General features: G+C 45.7%; 1 protein-coding gene across 1 annotated transcript in view; it reads left to right on the forward strand.

The window, feature by feature from the left end:
* The window catches only part of ANO2 (anoctamin 2), a 335,785-nt gene that overhangs the window by 134,553 nt on the left and 177,603 nt on the right, over window positions 1-23,629 (forward strand). The window contains exon 11 of the mRNA XM_086404358.1: window positions 21,334-21,468. Within this exon, the coding sequence (XP_086260484.1) occupies window positions 21,334-21,468 (135 nt within the window). The remainder of the gene's footprint in view (window positions 1-21,333; window positions 21,469-23,629) is intronic.

Here is a 23,629-nt window from a genome sequence, read left to right on the forward strand (position 1 = left end):
GTTCAGGAAGTCCCAAGTTTTTATATATTTATATTTATTTAATAATATATATAAAACTATTCTTTTTTATCGGAGAAAGCAATGGCACCCCACTCCAGTACTCTTGCCTGAAAATCCCACGGACGGAGGAGCCTGGTAGGCTGCAGTCCATGGGGTCACTAAGAGTCGGACATGACTGAGTGACTTCACTTTCTCTTTTCACTTTCATGCATTGGAGAAGGAAATGGCAACCCACTCCAGTGTTCTTGCCTGGAGAACCCCAGGGATGGGGAAGCCTGGTGGGCTGCCGTCTATGGGGTCACACAGAGTCGGACACGACTGAAGTGACTTAGCACTTAGCATAGCATTCTTTTATATTCACTGGCCATCTCCTTGCATGAAAGGTTTACTGAAGGCAAAAAAACCTTAATTCTGGAGACAGAACTTTGTTGCAATTATAGTTAATGTCAGGGAAACAGAATCCAGAAACTCAGCTACCCTGGGCCATTTAGGAGTCTAACCTAAAGCAGCATTGCTAGGACTAGGGGTTCAGGCCTCCATGGATATTTATAAGGATGGATGTATGTCTGAAACATGTCTGTTTAATCTGCATTATTTGAATACCTCTGACTTCACCCAAGGAGAGTCCTTTTCTAACATTTGTTATGCTAGTCAACAGGCCTTTATTTTTACCCATGAAAATCCATTTCTAACACTTGGTATGCTAATTAACCAAGCTCTGCTCATAGAGAGAGGTAAGGAGGTGGAGACGCCGCCTGTGAGCTCCGGCTGGCTGAACAGAGCACCTGCTGAACACCTGGGCTGTCTTGGCCAGCACCTGCGTCCTAGCTTCAGTCTAGTAACTCACATTCTCTCACACTTTGTGTGATGAGGTATTTGAAAGTAAGTTCTACACATTGTAACATTTTAAAAATACTTATTTATTTTTGGCTTGGTCGTGACACGCTGGCCCTTCATTGTGATGCTTGGGCTTCTTTCTAGTTTAGGCACATGGACTTGGTTGCCTAAGGGATCTTAGTTCCTAAACCAAGTATCGAACCCCTGTCCCCTGCATTGGACAGTGGATTCTTAACCACCGGACCGGCAGGGAAGTCCCTACACATTCTAACACGTTACTAGACAATGTCCCCTTCTTTTAAAGATGTCCAGGAAAGGGTGCCCACCGGCTCCCCCAGCGACCTATTCCAACACATCTCAAACTCTTCAGGGTTTCCTTTTCCCCTCCCCCAAACTGCTGCCAGGAATGTCTTTATTCCTGTTTTCAGAGCCTCCTTCGCAATGTGCAGGGCCCCTGCTGCCGGCCCTGCCTTGTGACTTTGATTTAAGACTCACGATTCCTGAGGGCAGAGAGCGGTTTTGGCTGCGTTTCCCTCTCAGTTGTGTTTACAAGCGAAGAATCCCCCCGCCACCATGTATGTGGCTATTAACTTTCTCTCTGTGGTTGCCGCACTAATTGTTTTATGCTCAGATAATTATTATCTATGATCCTTTCGTTCACTTGTCATCTCTCCTAAAGTCGAAGGATGGATGGGACGTGCTGGGAGGTGGGATGAGCTAACGGACTTTTCTCCGTCTTCCTCTCTGAAGGCTTTTGGAGCCTAAGAAATTAGACGTTGCTTCTTAGAGGGCAGGACATGGGCTGAGTGACTCCTGTAAAATGGGGAAGCAGTTAGTTTTGTTTCTTACTACTTAAAATTTTTTTAAACTTTGTTTATTTTTAGCTGTGCTGGCTCTTTGTTGATATATGGGCTTTTCTCTAGTTTTGAAGACTGGGGGCTTTTCTCTAGCTGTGGTGTGCAGGCTTCTCATTGGAGTGGAGTCTCTAATTGTGGAGCACTGGCTCTAGGGCATAAGGGCTTCAGCAGCTGCAGTGTGTAGACTCTAGAGCACAGGCTCAACAGTTGTGGTGCACGGGCTTAGTTGCTCTGTGACATGTGGGATCTTCCAAGATCAGGGGTTGAAACTGTGTCTCCTGTATTGGCAGGCAGATTCTTTACCACTGAGCCACCAGGAAGCCCCTTTACTTTTTTTTTTTTAGATAATTTCACACTTAGAGAAAAGTTTCAAAAAGAATACAAAGAACTCCCTACTGTCGGAGCTCAGATTCCTCCGGTCGTATTTTGCCACATTTGCTCTCTCATTTTCTCTTTCTCTTTGTTTATGAATATATTATTACTAAGAAGCTTATGTGGAGAGTCTTTCAGATGCTGTGAATATCCTGTTCCTCTTCAAAGTTTTCTCCCATTACATTTAGCATGCAGAAATTTCTTTTGGTGTATTGTACCCATTGGGCAGCATTTTGAGGGAAATGAATTGGTCAGACTTCTTAGTAAAGGCTCTGCTTAGTGAGTGATTGTGTTCTTTTCCTGTTCCCATGGTGTATACTGTGAAAAAAAAGTGAACTTTTTAGATTATCTAAATTGAGATCAGAGAAGGGAGATTAATTTTAAATGACTCATGTATGTGTGTGTGTGTGTGTGTGTGTGTGTGTTTGGAAAGAGGGGCAGTGAGCAAAAATGTGGAAATTGGAGAAGGAAGCTGGATTAGAGAGAAGGAAGCAAATAAAATCTCCTTGTTGACTGAGCTCTTGATTTGATCCTGTTAATGCCCAGTGCTCGCTAAGTCACTTCAGTCGTGTCTGACTCTTTGTGACCCTATGGACCTTAGCCTGCCAGGCTCCTCTGTCCATGGGATTCTTCAGGCAAGGATACTGGAATGGGTTGCCATGCCCACCTCCCGGGGATCTTCCCGACCCAGGGATTGAACCTGTGTCTCCTGCTTTGGCAGGCAAGTTCTTTATCACCACTGCCACCCGGGAAGCCCCAGTGCATGGTAACTTTGTGTAATTAATCAGAGCGGCAAACCATCAGGTTCCTGTCTTAAAATCCTGGATCTTGGAGGGTTCTCCAGAGACCATCTGATTCAAACCTCTGCCTCTGGGAAGGAATCACTGGAAATGTCAGATGAATCGGGCTTTTCTTTCTTTTTTGATACTTGCAGAGGGGAGTCACCCCTGTTCTTTATTGCACAATGCAGGACTGTGAACTTGGGGAGCAGAAAATAAAGTCAGATGAGGTCCCTTCCTTTAAGGAACCTATATGCTCTTCCAAGAGAGATGCCTCAAATGCCCATTCTCCACCTTCCTCAAATTTTTTTTGGCCTTGAATCTAAAACCGATCTTACTGTTTTTAGACAGCTCTGTCCATCTTACCTTATTTGGCTTAAACATTCACTTTCTCATACTGTTCATTACACTTTCATCTACGACTGGTCCTGCTTCAAGGTGATCATATGTTGCCAACTCTAAGAGTCTGCTGATTGCAAGATACACATTTAAATTTCATGGAATACTATAAAAAGGTGAATATCTAAATTGATGAAATAGGTTTTAGAAACACTGGTGGTAGAATCCACAATTTGTGCTGGTTCATTCATTCATTCAACATTTACTCAACATAAATGATGTTGGATGCTATTTTTGGTGGGGAAGTTCAGAGAATCATTTCAGCCCTGAGTTGAAATTCAAGAAGATAAAGAAAAAAAAAATGGAATTGGAGAAAGGAGTTGGATCCTTTTTTCACCATTTCCTAGCTTTAGGATCTAGGGAAAGTCCTTTAACTCCTCTGTGGTCTCAGTTCTGAAGTTCAGTTCAGTCACTCAGTTGTGTCTGACTCTTTGTGACCCCATGAACCGCAGCATGCCAGGCCTCCCTGTCCATCACCAACTCCCAGAGTTTACCCAAATTCATGTCCATTGAGTCAGTGATGCCATCTAACCATCTCATCCTCTGTCATCCCCTTCTCCTACCCTCAATCTTTCCCAGCATCAGGGTCTTTTCAAATGAGTCAGCTCTTCACATCAGGTGGCCAAAGTATTGGAGTTTCAGCTTCAACATCAGTCCTTCCAATGAACACCCAGGACTGATCTTCTTTAGGATGGACTGGTTGGATCTCCTTGCAGTCCAAGGGACTCTCAAGCATCTTCTCCAACACCACAGTTCAGAAGCATCCATACTTCTGTGCTCAGCTTTCTTTATAGTCCAACTCTCACATCCATACATGACTACTGGAGAAACCATAGCCTTGACTAGATGGACCTTTGTTGGCAAAGTAACGTCTCTGCTTTTTAATATGCTGTCTAGGTTGGTCATAACTTTCCTTCCAAGGAGTAAGCGTCTTTTAATTTCATGGCTGCAATCACCATCTGCAGTGATTTTGGAGCCCCCAAAAATAAAGTCAGCCACTGTTTCCACTGTTTCCCTGTTTGCCATGAAGTGATGGGACCAGATGCCATGATCTTCGTTTTCTGAATGTTGAGCTTTAAGCCAACTTTTTCAGTCTCCTCTTTCACTTTCATCAAGAGGCTCTTTAGTTCTTCTTCACTTTCTGCCATAAGGGTGGTGTCATTTGCATATCTGAGGTTATTGATATTTCTCCCGGCAATCTTGATTCCAGCTTGTGTTTCTTCCAGTCCAGCGTTTCTCATGATGTACTCTGCATAGAAGTTAAATAAACAGGGTGACAATATACAGCCTTGACGAACTCCTTTTCCTCTTTGGAACCAGTCTGTTGTTCCATGTCCAGTTCTAACTGTTGCTTCCTGACCTGCATACAAATTTCTCAAGAGGCAGGTCAGGTGGTCTGGGTATTCCCATCTCTCAGAATTTTCCACAGTTTATTGTGATCCACACAGTCAAAGGCTTTGGCATAGTCAATAAAGCAGAAATAGATGTTTTTCTGGAACTCTCTTGCTTTTTTGATGATCCATCGGATGTTGGCAATTTGATCTCTGGTTCCTCTACCTTTTCTAAAACCAGGTTGAGCATCTGGAAGTTCATGGTTCACATATTGCTGAAGCCTGGCTTGGAGAATTTTGAGCATTACTTTCCTAAGCGTGTGAGATGAGTACAATTGTGCGGTAGTTTGAGCATTCTTTGGCATTGCCTTTCTTTGGGACTGGAATGAAAACTGACCTTTTCCAGTCCTGTGGCCACTGCTCAGTCTTCCAAATTTGCTGGCATATTGAGTGAAGCACTTTCACAGCATCACCTTTCAGGATTTGAAATAGCTCAACTGGAATTCCATCACCTCCATTAGCTTTGTTCGTAGTGATACTTCCTAAGGCCTGCTTGATTCACTCCTCATCTATACAGTTGGGTTGATAATACCCATCCTGTAGTGCAAGTGTGAGGCCTGGTAATAATATGTGAATATCATCCAGTTTAGTCTCTGACACATCATGCAACTCTTATGAGAGTTGCACCCAATAAATATGTGTAAATAGATGATTTATAGGCATGTGCTTACTATGCCTGGTCATAGGACAGCGTTGCAACTGGTCACTCCTTTTGATGTCTTAATTGCCTTCCCTTTGCTCTAATGGAAGTCCTTCTGTTTTGTTTCCAGTGGAGACAGAGCACAGCTGGATACCACCCCTTTGATAAAGTCTGAGGACAGAAGTGGACTCAGCCCTACACGCTGCTTTTGAAACTGCAGGGAAATGACACGGCACCTTGGCTATCTGAGGGCCTCGGCACTTGAGGGCCATTTCTCCCAGTGCCCTCTGGCAGACCTGCGTATCTGCTCTTGCCTGATGGCGGGTACGTCCCTGGCCGTCAGTGTTACTGATGGGACCAGCTGCCACTGCCATTCGAATGTGTTGACCAGCTCCAGCTATTTCCCTGGCATGCTCCAAGCTTGCTTAAAGCCATGCTACAAATTTTGGTCCCTCCCTGGCTGTTTTTTCCCTCTTTTCATTTTCCAGGCAAGAGGAGAGGAAGATGGGTGTGGAAATGCAATCAAATCCATATGTTTGTGATGCATTTGCCCTGAAAGAATAAGAAAGCATTGATGGGAGAGAGCCTCTGGATGACGTGGGGGCCACTTTTACAAGTCCCGTGTCTGTCTCTTCGTCTCTGCCACCTGCCAGGGTTTGAGAGGATCAAGTTCACTTGGGGACACTGTGCTCTCCTCCTCTCCCCTGTCTTTCTGTCTTCATCCCTCAGACCTTGTCTCCATCTCTGTATCCTTAACAGGAGGCGAGGACAGATGATCAAATCATCCCTTCTCTGCAGCCTGCGTGAGGCTGTAGCTGATTATTGCTGCCCGTGACCTTCTGTCTCATCTAGAGACAGTTCTGTTTATCATCCACAGCACTCAGGATCCTGGGTTCATGCTGATGCCTCAAGCTGCAGCTCCTTGGCCCTCATGAATGCCCTGACTCCACTGCCTTTTTTATTTTCTCCAGGCTGGTGTCAGTTTCCACATTTCTGATTATTTTTAAGCTCACTTTCACCTCAGTACTTTCTTGGTATATGTTTTAAAGAGCTCTTTATGCGTTGAGTGAGGTTTGGATGAGAGAGGCATGAACTTTCCCTAACTCCAGAAGCTGGGTTCTTTGGCACTTGCCATGGTCAGTAGTCATCTTGAACTTTGAAGTGGTCCTCCAGGTATTGTTCTCTGCTTAGATAGCTCAGGAGCTTTGCCAGTGATCAGAAGATGGAAACCAGTGGTACCCTATGGTTTTGGCACCAGGGACCAGTTTCAGGGAAGATAGTTTTTCCATGGATGGTGGATAGGAAGGGGATGGTTCAGGCAGTAATGTGTTCAATGATTCAGGGGGTAATGGGAGCGATGGAGAGTGACAGCGAGCAGCAGATGAAACTTTGCTTGCTGCTCACCTCCTGCCATGTGGTCAGGTTCCTAACAGGCCATGGATTGGTGCTGGTTCAAGGCTGGGGGGTTGGGGACCCTTGATGCAACCTTTGACTCAGGCCTCAAGTCCTTCTGGGGTTCTGCATTTTTACGCCAATGAAAAGAAGGCACTGGGACCAAGATTGCATCCAAGCTCAAAGGAGCTCCTCATTCTCTAGTCCTGAAATTAAAAGATGCTGATGGAGTCGAGGTAGGGCAAGGTCTACCCACATGTAGGTTCTTCAAGGAACCAGCCATCTGCTCAGAGAGCCTGGAGCTGCCCCTGCACACCTCGACTCCTAAAGCTCTTCTGTGTGAGTCACCTGAAGCCTGCCGTTGACACACAGAGGTGCTCACGCCCCATGCTCACCATTCATGCATTCAACAGGGACTTACCATGTGCTGGGAAAGGGCGGGGCTGGGTGGAGAGGAAAAAATACATCTATATAAGCACTGGATGTGCTTACAGTTGGACTAGGGGGACGAAATATACCAGCCTTAAACCACAAGAGAGCAGTAGAGGCAGACGGCGTCATCCGTCCTAGCTGTTTGGCTTCGGGCCAGTTGTTTCCATCTGTGACCTTCACTGTCTTGTCCAAAGAGTGGTTGGGAGGATTGCATGTGATAGGATATGTGAAGGGACTTTATATACTATAAAGCCTAGTGCAGGTTTTCAGTATCTTTTAAAAAAATATGTATGTATTTGGCTGCATCGAGTCTTCGCTGTGGCCCGTGAGATCTTTCATTGCTGTGCATGGACTCTAGATGTGGCACGTGGGCTTAGTGCTCCGAAGTATGTGAAAGTCTTAGTTCCCTGATTAGGTATGGATCCTGTGGCCCCTTGCATTGGATAGCAGATTCTTAACCACTGGACCACCAGGGAAGTCCCAGATATGCAGTACTGTTGATTATAACTACAAAGCTTCAGTCTGGTATCGAAGAACTCAGTTACAGGATGCAACAGATGAGGGATGAAGACATATGTCTGCCCGCAGGGCTCATGGCTGGTGTGGAGTCCAAGGAAGGAATGATTTGGTTGTAGGGATGGGCTGGACTTGGGGAAGGAATTTGTTAATGGTCTTCCATGGAGCCTGGCATGCCTAAGCATCTTTACCTTTAATCAGGCTGGCTCTATACCCCAGAAGAACTGGCTGACTGCAGGTTCTGGGGTGTCCCAAAGCTGGTGTTGGTCTGCTGGTGAGTGATGCTGGGTCTTGAGATTGTTGGCGGAGCGGTTCAAGGTGTCTTGGAGCTGATGTCAGCCTGCTGGTGGGTGGGACTGGGGCCCAAGGTGTCCCAGAACTAGAACTGGTCCTCTGAGAACAGAGTCAGATCTTGGGCTCTCTGGCTGCAGAGCCTTGGCAATCCCAGGGCTGGTGTTGGTCTATTGGTGGGCGGGATTAGTGATGGGGCTGGTTCCTGACACACCAGGCTGTGGAGTCCAGGATGTTCCAAAACTTGTCTTGGTCCTCTGATCAGGGGCTGGATCTCAGGCTGACTGAGGGGCCCAAGGTGTTGCTGAGCTGCTGTTGGCATGCTGGCATGCAGGAGGTCTTGGGGCTGGTGCCAGTCTGCTGATGGGTGGCCTGGGTCCTGATAGGGTGGGCTTCAGCCTGTGGTGGTCCTGGGGCTGGTTGGAGAGGCCAGATGCTGGGGCTAGTGCTGGCCCACTGGTGGGTGGACCTAGGTCCTGGAGTCTCTGGTGTGGGGCTTGGAGGTCCCAGAACTGCTGTGGGACAGCTAATGTGTGAGGCTAGTCCCTGTGGCTGGTTCTGGCCCGCTGGTGGGTGGCTCAGAGCCCAGGGATGCTGGAGCTGGTGTAAAGTAACTGGTGTGTGGGACTGAAGCCCAGGTGGTCCCGAGGCCAGTGCCAGCTCACTGGTGGGCAGAATCAGGTCCTGGGGACTGCATAACCCTGGGGATCCTAGGGCCTGAACCAGTGTGATAGTGTGTGGGACTAGCTCCTGGGACACCCGTAAGGCAGGGCTAGGTTCTGGGGTGGCTGTAATCTCAGGGGGTCTTAAGGCAGCCAGGTTGCTGGTGGGTGGGCGGCATCCCCACTCAGCTTGTTGCTTGGCTTGGCCTGAGGCTCGCAGTACTGTTGCCAGCAGACTGGTTCGGAGGCCAGGTACTGGCGCTAATGAACCAGAGGGGGATTCCAGAATACCCTTGCCAGCTCCAGGGTGTTCTTGATATAAGGAACTCCCCAAATTGGCTGCCACCAGTGTCTGGGTCCCCAGGATGAGCTCCATCACCTCTCGCCTTTCCAGGAGGCTCTCCAAGATCACTGGGGGCTCTGACCCAGGCTTCTTTCAAATGACCGCTTCTGCCCTCGGTCCCTGAGCAGGTGGGATTTTGTGTGTATCCTGTAAGAGTGGAGCCTCTATTTCCCACAGCCCTCTGGCTCTCCTGGAAGTCAGCCCTGAGTGTGTAAGTATTAGTTGCTCTAGCCGTGTCCGACTCTTTGCCACCCCATGAACTGTAGCCCAGCCCTGCTGGCCTTCAAAGCCAAACATTCTGGGGGCTTGTCTTCCCAATGCAGGACCCCCAGGCTGGAGAACCTGATGTAGGTCTCAGGTCCCTCATTCCTTAGGAAGAACCTCTGCAGTTGTAATTATCCTCCTGTTTGGCTTCCTTGGTTGCTCAGATGGTAAAGAATCTGCCTGCCACGTGGAAGACATGAGTTAGAGCCCTGGGTTGGAAATGTCCCCTGGAGGAGGAAATGGCAACCCACTCCAGTATTCTCGCCTGGAGAATTTCACGGACAGAGGAGCCCGGCGGGCTGCAGTCCATGGAGCTGCAAAGAGTCAGACATGACTGAACGAGTCGGTGTTATGTTATGCTGTATCCCGTTTGTAGGTTGCCTACCCAGGGGGCGGGACTGGACTCTTCAGTGTCTCTGCCCCTCCTAGCCATGTCGGTTTGGTTCCTTCTTTCTCTCTTTAGTTGTTGATGATCTTTCCTGCTGGGTTCTGGTCTTTCTCATAAGTAGCTGCTCTGTGAATTGTTGTAATTTTGTTGTGCTCATGGGAGCAGGTGAACGCAGAATCTTCCTACTCTGTCATCTTGGCCACGCCATCTGACCATCTAACTCAGTAAATGAAAAGCCAATGGGGTAAAATGGGATAAAATACCTCTCCTTCCTTTAAATAGCTCTCCTTCCTTTAGCTCCATTCCTTTTGGTAATGAGCATATCTTTATGTGTTGTTATTAGTCTCTCAGTCATGTCTGACTATTTGTGATCCCATGGACTGTAGCCTACCAGGCTCCTCTTTCCTTGGGATTTATCAGGCAAGAATATTAGAGTGGGTTACCATTTCATTCTCCAGGGGATCTTCCTGACTCAGGGATTGAATTCATGTCTCCTGCATTAACAGGCAGATTCTTTACCACTGAGCCACCAGGGAAGCCCATATCTTTATGTGCTGCTAAGTCGCTTCAGTTGTGTCCGACTCTGCGACCCCACAGACAGCAGCCCACCAGGCTCCTCTGTCCATAGACCTTTCCAGGCAAGAGTACTGGAGTGGGGTGCCATTGCCTGTATCACATAATCTTGATCAGTTGTATGCAATTTATGAATCTGTGTGAATATCAAACGTATTGAATTCTTTCTTGTCGTTTTTATGCTCTGCATTAACATGGTATATTTCACTATATTTCAGTGTTCCTTAGGTTTCCATCTTTCTTTCAAGATTGGTTGTGGTTTAAAAAAAACAACATATGAAAATGAAAACAGTGTAAAATGGCCAGAACTGCTAGGTGATAAATGGCTGGGGGCCAAAGCCTGAGCATGTGTCTCTAGTCACTATGGGACATGTTCTTGGAAGCTCTCAGGCTGCTCATTAATAAACAGAAAACGTCTAAATAATTATTTTATGGATTGCTTCTTTACAAATGAAAATTGGAACAGAGGCCGTTACTGCCTTTTTTGATGTGAATGAGTTTTATAAACCATTCAGTGGAGAATTCCGCTTTAGCTGATCCTTAGAGTCCCTTTCACAATTTTAGTAAGATATTAGAAAATAAATCATAATACTTTGTAAACTGGGAGGCTCAAGTCTGCATTATCCTCCACCGCATTACCCAAGAAATACATGTCAGGGTTAAAGTGCAGGCTTGAAATCGGGCTGCTCTGAGTTGGTGCTGGATCCTTTTCTCGTTAGCTGGGTGACCTTACACAAGTTATTCAATTTCTCTGAGCTGAGCTCAGCTCATGCAAAGAAGAGGGACGGGCCAAGTAACCACCTCATGGGGTTACTGTCAGGACTTAGCATCTGTTAAACAAACTCTTGTTAAACCACATGCCAGACTCATTCTAGGCACTAAGGGAACAATGGTGAATAGGACCGAAAAAGTCTGCCCTTGTGAAGCTTACATTCTAGCGGTGTGCGTGTGCATGCTCGTCATTTCCAACTCTGCGACCCCATGGATTATAGCTCGCCAGCCTCCTCTGTCCATGGGATTCTCTAGGCAAGAATACTGGAGTGGGTTACCATTTCCTCCTCTGGGGGATTCTCCTAACCGAGGGATCGAACCCACGTCTCCTGCATCTCCTGCATTGGCAGGCGGATTCTTTACCAGTGAGCCACCTGGGAAGCACAGTCTATCGGTGGAGATGGACAAAAACACGAATCAGTTTAGAAAACGGTGTTAAGTCATGTCAAGTGTTATGAAGAGAAGTGTAGCAAGGACACAGGTCAGGTATCCTTTGGGGTGGGGTGAACCCAGGAGGCCTTTGTACGGAGGTGACACTGGAGGAGAAACAGAAGAAGTGATGACATGAATGTTAAAGTGTGAGGATGGGGTTCCAGCCACAGCAAAGGTCCTGAGGTACGCGCTGGTGGGGTGTGTTTTAGGGACAGTAAGGACTCACGAGCCAAGAAAAAGGGGAAGAGCAGGAGAAAACAAAATTGGATTTGTTCCAAGGGGGTCAGGGGCTTTGACCAGATCACATAGGACCTAGTAGGTCATGTAAACAAATTGTGGTCTCATCACGCGTGCATGGGGAGGCATGGCTGCTAATCGAAGTCCACCCCTCCCCCACCCCCCAAGGAAATACACAAAGCAGTAGGAAGACGAGGGTCTGAACATGCCGTTAGTATTTCTCCTCTGAAGATGATCCTGTCGAGGCTTTGGTTTCTGGAAGCTCGGTTTCTTCCTGCCTTGTTTTTCTTGCTTCAACTTAACTTTCTCAGCTTTGACTTCTTGTCTTCCTGACTTTGCTTTTGTAAAAGTATTTTGCTTTAGTTTGGCTGCACTGGGTCTTCCCTGCCGCACTTCAGCTCTTGGTTGCGCCGCACCGGCTTCCCTGCAGCACGCAGGCTTAGTTAGCTGCGTTAGGTCTTAGTTGCAGCACGTGGCGTCGTCCTTGCGTCATGCGTGACGTGGGATCATCCTTGCGTCATGCGTGACACTTTGTTGCAGCGCTTAGACCCTCTAGTTATGGTGCGTGGGCTGAGTTGCTGTGTGGCTTGTGGGCTCTTAGTTCCCTGAGCGGGGATGGAACCTGAGTCCCCTGCATTGGAAGGTGGGGCCTTAACCACTGGACCACCAGGGAAATCCCCTTCCTGGCTTTTCCACCTGCCACTTGCACCTCCCCTCTCTGGCTGCCCCTGGAATGGACGCCCTGCACATCTGGTCCCGGGTCCTCTTGGGTCTCTGGTCCCATTTGCCCCTCTGAATATGTCTGCTACGTGCCTATGATGGACAGCGTCAGCTCTGCCCACTCCGTCTCTAGTCCTGCATCCTGCCATCCTGGCCCCACAGCTTCCCTCCCTCCGTAGACTGCTCTTTATTTGGAAACCTTTTAAATGAGAGGACTTAGCACAGGAGAGGGAGGCGCTTGACAGAAGTGGCTCAGGAGAGCATTAAAGACCCCGGGCGCTCTGATTCCAAAGAGTCCTTTTTTCCTGCTGGAACTTCTGGGCAGCTCCCATCCCGTTGGCCAGCATCTGTGTTGTCTCCTAATGTCAGGACTGGAGCCAAGCCCCATTTTCTCAGCCACCGTGAGCCCAGCTCCTTTTCACTGGACTTTCTGGATTTCCCTCATATAAGCAAAATTTTCTTTCCAGAAGGGGCCCTTTCTTTGACCTTCCCTGGAGGGCTAAGAACTCAGAGTTTTCCGGCCTCGAGTTGTTGATCATAGGAGCCAGCCATGGTGTCTGCTGGCCTGTGCCTGGCAAAGGGGTCGGCGGCCTGGCTCCTGCTGTTGGCTTTGGCATAAGGGTGATGATCCGGCTGTTCTTCCCAACCTGGGGAACCCTGCACACAGGGCTGGGTTCAGGCCGACGATGAGAAGGCAGGTTGAGAGAGAGTCCTGGGGAACCTGTCATCCTATGACTGGTAGGGAGGGTCCTTTCTCACGGACATGTCTGTACTCACAGGAGAGAAGGGCCATGTGCTTGGAGTCCTGAGGAAAGAAACCCATCCACACCAGTTTTAAATATCAACTATGTCTGAAAAGTGCAAGTGTTAGTCACTTGGTCGTGTCTGACTCTTTGCAACCCCCTGGACGGTAGCCCACCAAGCTCCTCTGTCCATGGGATTCTCCAGGCAAGAATACTGGAGTGGGTTGCCATTCCCTTCTCTGGGGGATCGTCCCAACCCAGGGATTGTACTTGGGTGTCCTGCATTGAGCCACCATTTAAACCAAACAGAAGGTGACTGGAAGGACCCCAACACCTTCAACCGTTTTGCACCTCCGAATCCAAGCTTAACACTGATTTTTAACTCACAAAACCTTACAAAACTTATAAGGTTTTGTGAGCATGAAATGAGATGCTGTCAAGCACTTAATTTAGGGCTTGACCCGTGGTCCCCACCACGTGAACATCCCTCCCCTTGCTCTCCTGACCCCTTATCAACCACATTATCTCCAGGCCAAGGTACAGGGGAGGAGGCTGGCAATTCAGGAGGGAAAACTATGCTGGCCGCATCTCTGGGTTTCAGCTGGGAGAGACTTCCGCTGGCTGCCTGACTGCTTCTGTAGTAGGACATTCTAGGCTGACTTCCAGAGAGTCAGCGGTGGTGAACTTTAATTAAAGGCTCAGAACATTCTTTCTGGAGTCCCTGCACCTGCCCACGGTCCTGCTCGGGGTACCTGAACCTGTGTGCCTTTAATCCACCTCAAGGGGCAGGGAAAGCCTGACCACTTTTTGTCAGACCAGGAAGGAGGGTGCCCTTCCTGCCGCTGTCTCAGATGATGTGGGCTTGGCAGGAGCTGAGAGCAGTAAGTTACCCCTCTGGCTAGCATGGCTACCCCCTTCCACCATCCCCCCAATAGCCATCTCCTGCCCCAGTCTGATCTCCTGAGGATGGTGCAGTAATCACATGGCCTAGGTCACCGCCTCAGGGACCCTGCCGAATGCTGACCTTGGTCTCGGCTGGTTACCTTGGTCTGGAAGCCTTGTCTTTGGCCTTCTGAGCTGCCCTAGATGACAGCTCCCCTTTCAGGGCTGCTGGACAGTCTGAGCCTGAATGATGATGCATGCCCGACGTGGGTTACTTGCTTTCTGGCTTGAAGGCAAGAGAATGGGTAAGATGCCCTTCAGGAAGTCTGTTGGCCTGTGGGTTGTAGGGCATGTGGTGTCTTGAGCCATTTCAAAACCAAAGTATAATATACGGACAGAAAGGTGTATGCACAAAAAAGTATACAAGTCTGAATTTTTGAAAACTGAACACACCCTTACACCCATTACCCAGATCAAGGAAGAACATTATAAATTAGTCCCCAACATATGAACCTTCAAGATGCAAACTCTCAATCATGCGAACGCGCTTCCACATGTCCATCGACATCAGGTGTGAGTGAACTGGCAGCTTGCCCTCCATTTCCTGTTGTTGACCATCCTTCAGCTCCATCATCTCTCAGCTCCTCTCCCTCCTCTGGTCAGTAATTCTTCTTGCCTGGTCACTCGATGCCAGCCCCTGTGTGCCACCTGTTGTACTGGACTATTGTACTTTTCAAGATATTGTACCTTGAGATTAAAAATGTTTACTTTTTGTGTCTGATTTTTATGTGCTATTTGTGTGAAAAGTATTATAAACCTATTACAGTACAGCACTCTACAGCTGACTGTGTTAGTTGGATACCTAGGCTAAATTTTTGGACTTAGGAAAAGTGCTCTCGGAACAGAACTCGTTGGTATGTAGGGAACTTACTGTATTAACACCTGAAGTGCCCCCTCCCTCACCCATTCCCCTTGTAGTCGCTGCCTTCCTTGGCTAATAACCGTCTGCATTTAACACAGTTATTTTGCTTTTGAACTTTAAAGAAATGGAATTATACTGATAATAATTTTTGTGGACCTGTCTTCTTTTGTTCAGAGGGTGTGTTGTCCATGTTGTTGTGTGCTCTTATGTTTTGTCCATTCTCCTTGTTGTATAATATTCTTTGGGGCAAATGTGTCAGAACATATTTATCCATTCTCTTGCTTAGGGCCATCTGTGTGGTTCCCGGTTTTGGGGGTGTTATAAACAGTGCTGAGCTTCCCAGGTGGCGCTAGTGGTAAAGAACCCACCTGCCAATGCAGAGACATAAGAGACGCTCGTTCGATCCCTGGGTCTGGAAGATCCCCTGGAGAAGGAAATGGCAACCCACTCCAGTATTGTTGCCTGAGAATCTCATGGACAGAGGGGCCTGGCTGGCTACAACCCACAGGGTCACAGAGAGTCAGACACAACTGAAGCGACTTAGCACGCACACACACACACACACACACACACACGTGTGTGAATCACTTTGCTGTACACCTGAAACTAAAACAACATTGTAAATCAACTATTCTTCAATAAGACAATTCTGGATGAACTTAAAAACAACTTTCTTATTTTATTATAGCACCAAATATTCAATGCTCTAAATTTCTAAGTATTACTGGCATTCTAAGTGTAATGGCATCCCACAAATTTTGATATGTGTGTTTTTATTTTCACTCAGTCAAAGGTATTTTCTCATTTCTTTTGTGATTTCTTCTTTGACCCCTGGGTTACATAGAAAGATATTGTTTAATTTCCAAATATTTGGGGATTTTTCCAGACATCTTTCTGCTGTTTAATTTAGTTGTGTTCATAGTAAGACATTTTTACTATTTCATTTTTTAAAAATTGGTTAGATTTGCTTCACGATTCAAAATATGGTTCTTGGTGACAATGTATTACGAAGAGTGTGTTTTCTGTTGTTGTCTGATGGTGTGTTATATAGATATCAGTTTGGTCAAGTTGGTTGGAAGTGCCTGTTGTATCCTTATTGCTTTTTTTGGTACTTGCTCTGTCAACTACTAAAGAGAAGTGTTGAAGTCCCTTATTTATACAGGAAGATATATGTATTCATCCTTCTAGTTCAATTCTATCAGCTTTTTTTTTTTTCTTCAGTTTTTGTTGTTATGGACCAATTTTTAAGTCATTCTGGAATTTGTTACAATATTGCTCCTGTTTTTTGTTTTGGCTTTTTGGCTGAGGGGCACAAGGAATCTTAGCTCCCTGACCAAAGATTGAATCTGCAGCCCCTGCATTGAAAGGTGAAGTCTTAACCACTGAACCGTTAGGGAAATCCGTAGTTCTCAGTTTTTATTGCATGTATTTTGATGTACGCGTTGGACATAGGTATTTTATTGTATGTATCAATATTTAGGTTTATTTGGTCTTCTTAATGAATTGATCACTTTATCATTATTTGATCATCCCTTTTATACTTCAGCCTTTTTTTCATTAGTATTGGCATGGTATGTCTTTTTCCATTCCTTCGCTTTCATTCTGTAAACGCCCTTATATTTCATGTGGGCTTCTTATACATTTATATTTAACGTAATCATTTATGTATTTGTATTTTAAATCTACCATATCACTATTTGATTCTACTTGTTCTATATGTTCTTTTTTTCTGTTTTTCCTCTTTTCATGCCCTCTTTTGAAATCTTATAATTTCATTTCATCTCCAGTATCAGTCATTTAAAAAACTTAGTGGTTGCTCCAGGGTTTACAAAATACATCATTAATGTATCATATTTTTATTTCAAATAATATATACTACTTCACGTAGAGCATAAGAACCTTACAGCAGCATACTTCAGTTTCCTCCCTCAATTTCCTCCTTCCTATATTTTGTGCTACTACTACATACATTTCACTTTAATGTCTATTGTGAACACCACAAAAAGTTGTAACTGGTTTTGTTCTATGCCAATGTTTCTCAAACTTTTTTTCCGCATTGTTTTTTCCCTAAGGCACTTTGTAGACACTATTTTTTTTCCTGAATTTCCTCTTCACGGTTAAAATACTACAGATGTACTATACATCAGTTTATGATCTTTGGCCTTCTGGAGGCCTTACGAATAACTGTAATAACTAAGTTAGTTTTCAGCTTCCAAAGGACCAATTTTGTCCCCTTGGAGACAATTTTGCCCCCATTGAGAACGATACTTTAGACAGTGAATTACCTTTTAAAAAGATAAAAAATAAGAAAAATGTCTTTATATTTACCATTATTTTTTAGTATTTCTGGCACTCTCACATGAAAGGTCAGTATATCTAGATTTTTAACTAAAGAACTTCCTTTCACATTTCTGGTTGTGCAGATCTATTGGCAGTGAATTCCCTCAGCTTTTGCTTGCTGAAATCGTTTTTATTTTGTCTCACTTTTGAAAGCCACTTTCTTTCTGTATAGTATTCTGGATTGACTGTTTTTTTTTTTTTCATTCCTTACTTTAACGTTGCCACTCTCTTATCCTATGGCTTGCATAGTTTCTGCCAAGAAATTGTCTATAAATCTCACCTTTGTTCCTTTGTACCTAATACCCTCCTTTCCTCATTCCTCCCACCTCTGCCCCTCCAGTATTCTTCCCTGGTGGCTCAGCAGTAAAGAATCTGCCTGCAGTGCAGGAGCCATAGGATACATGGGTTCAATCCCTGGGTCAGGAAGATCCCCTGGAGAAGGGCATGGCAACCCACTCCAGTATTCTTGCCTGGAGAATCTCCACGGACAGAGAAGCCTGGCGGGCTACAGTCCATAGGGTCACAAAGAGTTGGACACGACTGAAGCAACTTAGCATGCACGCAGTACCACTCCAACTTAGAGGTTTCTTTTTTCCTATCTTTGCTTTTCAGAAGTTTGATTATGATGTGTCTAAGTGTGTGAGGTTTTATTTTTATTTTTTGACCTGTTTGCTTGGGGTTCCTTGGAGTTCTTAGATCTGTTTTGTTAATTTTGATCAATTTTGGAAAATGATTGGGCTTCCCTGGTGGCTCAGACGGTAAAGCGTCTGCCTGCAATGTGGGAGACCTGGGTTCGATTCCTGGGTCAGGAGGATCCCCTGGAGAAGGAAATGGCTATCCACTCCAGCACTCTTGCCTGGAAAAATCCCATGGATGGAAGAGCCTGATAGGCTACAGTCCATGGGGTCGCAAGGAGTCAGACATGACCTCATGGATTATTAATCATAATCCATGCAGATATTCCTTCTATCCTGTGTCTCTTACTCCTCTGGGACATCAGTTACATATATGATACCTTCTTTGATACTGCCCGTAGCCCTTGATCGATAGATTCTATTTTCTTCTTTATTCTTTGTATCTTAGTTTGGATAGTATTCATTGACTTATGTGCAAGTTTATTGAGTCTTTCCTCAGCTGCATTCAGTCACCTTCTAAGACACTCTAATGAAGACCTTTTTCATATCTGATAAAGTATTTTTGCTCTAGTATTTCCATGTTACACTCTTGTGTTTCTGTCTCTCTGTGGAAATTCCCAATTTTCTCTTTTGTATTAGAGTCTTCCTTAGCGTATTATTATAATTATTTTAAAGTCCCTGTATGGGACATCCCTGGTGGTCCAGAGGTTAAGATCTCACCTTCCATTGAAGGGGGTGTGGGTTCAATCCCTGGTTGGGGACTTAAGATCCCATAGGCCTCATGGGCAAAAATCAAAACATACAACAGAAGCAATATTATCACAAATTTAATAAAACTTTGAAAATTGGTCACATCAAAAAAAAAAAAGAAAAAGAGAAAGGGAGAAAATCCCTGTATATTTATGGCATCTAGATCAACTTTGGTTTTATTGATTTCCTCATTTCTTGACAGTACATTTTTCATGTTTCTCAAGCTTAAAAAAAAACAAAACAACATTCATCTATTTTTATTTATTTGGCTGCTCCAGGTCTTAGTTGCAACATGTATGCTCTAGTTCCCTGACCAGGGATCGAACCCAAGCCCTCTGCATTAGGAATGTGGATTTTTAATGGCTGGACCACCAAGGAAGTCCCTCTCAAGATTTTTTTTTTTCTCAATTCTGGACACTGTGTTTTAAAGGACAGTAGAGACTGAAGTACGTGGTATTTATGCCCAGGAATGGGCTTGTGCCTCTCTGTCAGGCCTTTAGTAGGGGAGTGGGGTCAGGCCAGTCAGAGGTGGAGGTGGCTTTGGATGTCATTGCTGCTGGAGTCACCCAGCACACTACAGACTTCAGATCGCTTCAGTGGTGGGATCCTGTGACTGCTTCCTGGGGGTTGTTGTCAGTGTTCCGTCACCAAGCTGTGTCCGACTCTCTGCGACCCCATGAACAGCAGCACCCCCATCAACTCCTTCACTATCTCCTTGAGTTTGCTCCAACTCATGTCCATTGAGTCAGTGATGCTATCTAACCATCTTATCCTCTGTCGCCCACTTCTCCTCTTGTCCTCAATCTTACGCAGCACAAGTCAGCTCTTTTCCAATGAGTTGGCTCTTCACATCAGGTGGCCAGAGTATTGGAGCTTCAACTTCAGCATCAGCCCTTCCAATGAAATATTTAGGGTTGATTTTTCCTTAGGATTGACTGGTTGGATCTCCTTGCTGTCCAAGGGACTCTCACAAGTCTTCTCCGGCATCCCAGTTTGAAAGCATCAGTTCTTCGGTGCTCAGCCTTCTTTATGGTCCAACTCTCACATCCGTTGTAGGCCACTGGAAATTGGTCCTCATGGTTCCCTTTCAGCACTTTGCCCCATGGGGTCTCTCTCTTGCCCCTCACCGGCGTTAGACTGCTGATTTTTGTTACCTTGTGCTTGAGGCTTTTGGTTTAAAAGAAAGATGGTTCAGGGAGATGGGTGGGCTTTCTTGCCTGTATGCATCTGAGGGGGCTCTCTCTGGCTCCTACATTGTCTACAGTCCTTCTCATGAGAAACCTGGTGGTCTTCCCATAGGATCTTGTGAATGAGTATAATCTCCTCTTGTGTCTGGAGTGCCCAGTTATTCAATATGTCACGCTGACCTCCGCTCAGCTTCCAGCTTAAATTTTTTTAGCTGTTTCTTCCTACTCACTTTATGGGACTGCCTTTCTGTCTCATGCTCAACAGAACTGTTGTGAGTCCATTTTTCCTTGAAGGAGCTTGTCATTTTAAAGAAGTGTGGCTCATCTGGTTATCTTGCAACCTCTACTTTCTGATGGGCTCACGAAAAATTTTGATTCACAGGTTATCTCGCTTTCTTTTATCGTTAGGATGAAACCTACATTTCCTGGCAGTTGTCTACATCCTAAGTGGAAGCAGTGCTCTGGTGGTCGATAAATAAGTTTTATTTGTTCTCTTTACTCTCTAGTCTTTAGATCAAAAGGTGAGCTGAGCTCCTATTTCCCTCCTGTGTTTTATGTCAGAGGCTCCTACGAAATGAAATATACTTCTCCTCTGTGGATTGTGTTTTTCTCATCAAGCATCCATAATCAATACTCATCTAAGGGAAAACCCCCTTTTAGAGACTGAATGTGGTCATTTATTAACCGTGTGATCTGGGAAACAAAAAGATATGGAAAGTACCTTTTCTTTCAAAAAGAAACCACTTTTTATAAAAAGGAATTCATGAAAAAATAGAGAGTTAAAAAATGCAGAAAGATAAAAAAATAAAGCAATAAAAAACCACCCATAGTCCCATCAGCCAAAGACACCATGATCCATATTTTACCTAATTTCTTCCAGTTATTTTTCTATGACTGTATTTATATTGGTTTGTATACATCAGTGTGTGTGTGTGTGTTTGTGTGTCTGTGTGTGTTAGTTGCTCAGTCATATTTGACTCTTTGTGACCCCATGGACTGAAGGCCACTAGGCTCCCCTGTCCTTGGAATTCTCCAGGCAAGAATACTGGAGTGGGTTGCCATGCCCTTCTCCAGAGGATCTTCCCAACCTAGGGATTGAACCCAGGTCTCCTGCATTGCAGGCAGATTCTTTACTGTCTGAACCACCAGGGAAGCCCATACATCAGGATGTATGCCCCCGAATTTGTGTATTTTATCCAAATAAGCAGTTTCAAAAAGGTGTGTTTTTCTGTGGGTTGAGTGCTATGGCACTCATGAAATTCTGATGTTATTCATGCGTGTCTGGTAAAGATGTCAAAATATATGACATATTCTCAGTTTGCTGTTAGGGCTGGATTCCTTTGTGCAACTTCTTTCCATGAACAGGTGTGCATATGCGATTCTAATGGAATGCGATTCATTTCAGAAAAGACCAATTGTTGACTCCTTGTGCTGAGGTCCACCCCCCACCCCCCCAGCTTCCCCAGATAACTTCCGTCCCTTTCCATTTGTGCTGACCCTTTGTCAGGTTTAAAGCAAACAGAAAGAAGGAAAGTCCATGATATTCTTAATGTATGTTTCATTTCCTTCTTTTTCCAGAAAGTATTTTGGAGAAAAGATCGGACTATATTTTGCCTGGCTGGGATTATATACATCCTTCCTCATCCCGTCGTCTGTCATCGGGATCATCGTGTTTCTTTACGGATGTGCAACCATCGAAGAAGATATTCCCAGGTGAGCTGACGTTAAAGGCGAAGGCTCAGTTCCCACGTGTCAGTCGTTCAGAGTGTCATCCCAGTTTCGGGGACATCGTACATTTCACACGTATCCCTCCAGAGCCCACCCTGTGTCCTCCTTCCCACTTCCCTTCCTTCTCTCCTGAGAGAGTGGGGAGCATCGGATTCTGTGAAGGGCTCAGAGCCACGCTGATTGTGGCCACTTCCTTTCCTGGTCAAACTCTTCTCCGGGACCAGGGTCTGATTGGGCAGGTGGAAGATAACTGGTGAGAAAAGAAACCATGCCCGCGAAAAGCTTTTTTCCCCTCACTTTTGTGGCATTTTTCTCTCATTTCCCACACAGACCAAGGCAGCAAGTGTTGAATGGTGTTGGGTAAAGATGGCATCTATGTGGCCAGATACTGCTGGAATAAAATGCTATGAGCGGAGAACACCTCAGCCCTGGCTCTGGGAGTCAGAGACTGCAGGAGGTGACAGGGGGCTCTTGGAGATCCAAGAGATGGAACAAAGGCTGGTCCTGATGAGGAAGAGAGATCCTACAAAAAAAATAGACACTCAACAGAAGAACATCCTTTAAGGTGGACTGTTTTACATATTAGCCTTGAAATGGGGTACCTTGCTCCCTGACTTTCCATTTCTTCGGCTGTGAAATGGCAATACTAACACCTGCCTCATGGTGGTATCCTGAGGATTAAAGGAGATAGTGTCTGGCACCCAGCAAAATATTCATAAACAATTCTTGAATGAACCAACATAAGCAGAAATAGAGTACAGGGGACGGAAGAGACACTTAGCCAATGTTTAGAATTTAAAGCTCTTGGCACCTCCAGAACTGTCCTGGCAAACTGAAGCATCATTTGTGTGTTTTAATACTCTTGCAGTTGCAAGTGATAGAAATGCATGGGAACTAGCATAAGCAAAAAAGGGAATTTATCCTCAAGGTTCGGTGGGGAGGCCTCGGTGGAGCCCGTGGCTGGCATGTGGCTCACCCAAAGACTGTGGAAATAAGGATTCCTTCTATTTACTGGCTGTCTCTGATTCTTTCAGGTATTTCTTGTTTCACTACAGAGTTTCTCCATAGGATGTGAATGTTGCTGCTAGTAGCTCACGGGGTGTCACATTTTAAGAGCTTTATATGTGATTGATCCTAAGTGAAAAAGTCCTGTTGACTCTTTTTGGCCTAAGTGAAGGCTGTCGACCAGCCGATCATGTCTGGGCTGGGGGGGGCAGGCTGACACCGTGCCATGGGGATTCTCCTTCAATAGCCCGGGGGATGGGGGCACTGGGCAGCCTGGAGGTGTCCACTGCAGTGAGGGGTGGTGATGGGGAAGTCAGGACCTCCTGAAGAAACAGGGAGAGCTGGGCTGTTTGAAGATAGCGTGATAAGTGGTAAGAACCAGGTGGCTCTGGCCTCTGTGTCACTCTGTAGAAAAGCTCTTGCGAATTAGCAAAACTGGCGATGACATGTGTGTAGTTAGAATAAAGCTAAATACCTTAGTATAAGCACAAGGATTTGAATATTTTTGTGTATAGAACCCTGTCATCATCCATCCAGGATTCTTGACTGGAATTCTGGGACCTTTGAGCTATGTTTTCAGGGCTCTGCCGTCCACAGCATAAAGGAAGAAGGTGTGTGTGTGTACGCACGTGCTCAGTCATATCTGACTCTTTCCAACCCCATGGACTGTAGCCCACCAGACTCCTCTGTCCATGGAATTCTCCAGGCAAGAATACTGGAGTGGGTTGCCATTTCCTACTCCAGGGAATCTTTCCGACCTGGGGATGAAACCCATATCTCCTGCACTGGCAGGCAGATTCTTTACCACGGAGCCACTTGGGAAGTCCAAAGGAAGAAGGAACACACATTGCATTCCTAGTGTGAGTTGTACCAGTGCTGGATGGTTTTTATGTGCTGTGTCTTCGATACTGAAGCGATTGATGTTGTCAGCAATTGGTGTTCTTATTCTCACCTCAGAGAAATGGAGACATGGTCTCCATGGAGAGGCAGCGTCACCTAACTTGTCCAACTTCAGCAAGTAATGGTTGACAGGGTTGGGATTTTTTTTAAATTAGCCCCTGGTTCTAACCCAGATCAGTGAAATCACATTGATGTTTTATTCATTTATTTTTTACCCATGCCCCTCGGCATATGGAATCTT

Source organism: Bos grunniens, chromosome 5, assembly GCF_055505025.1.
Source record: "Bos grunniens cultivar Pamir isolate PY7600 chromosome 5, Bosgru_T2T1.0, whole genome shotgun sequence".
Taxonomy (NCBI): Eukaryota; Metazoa; Chordata; class Mammalia; order Artiodactyla; family Bovidae; genus Bos; species Bos grunniens.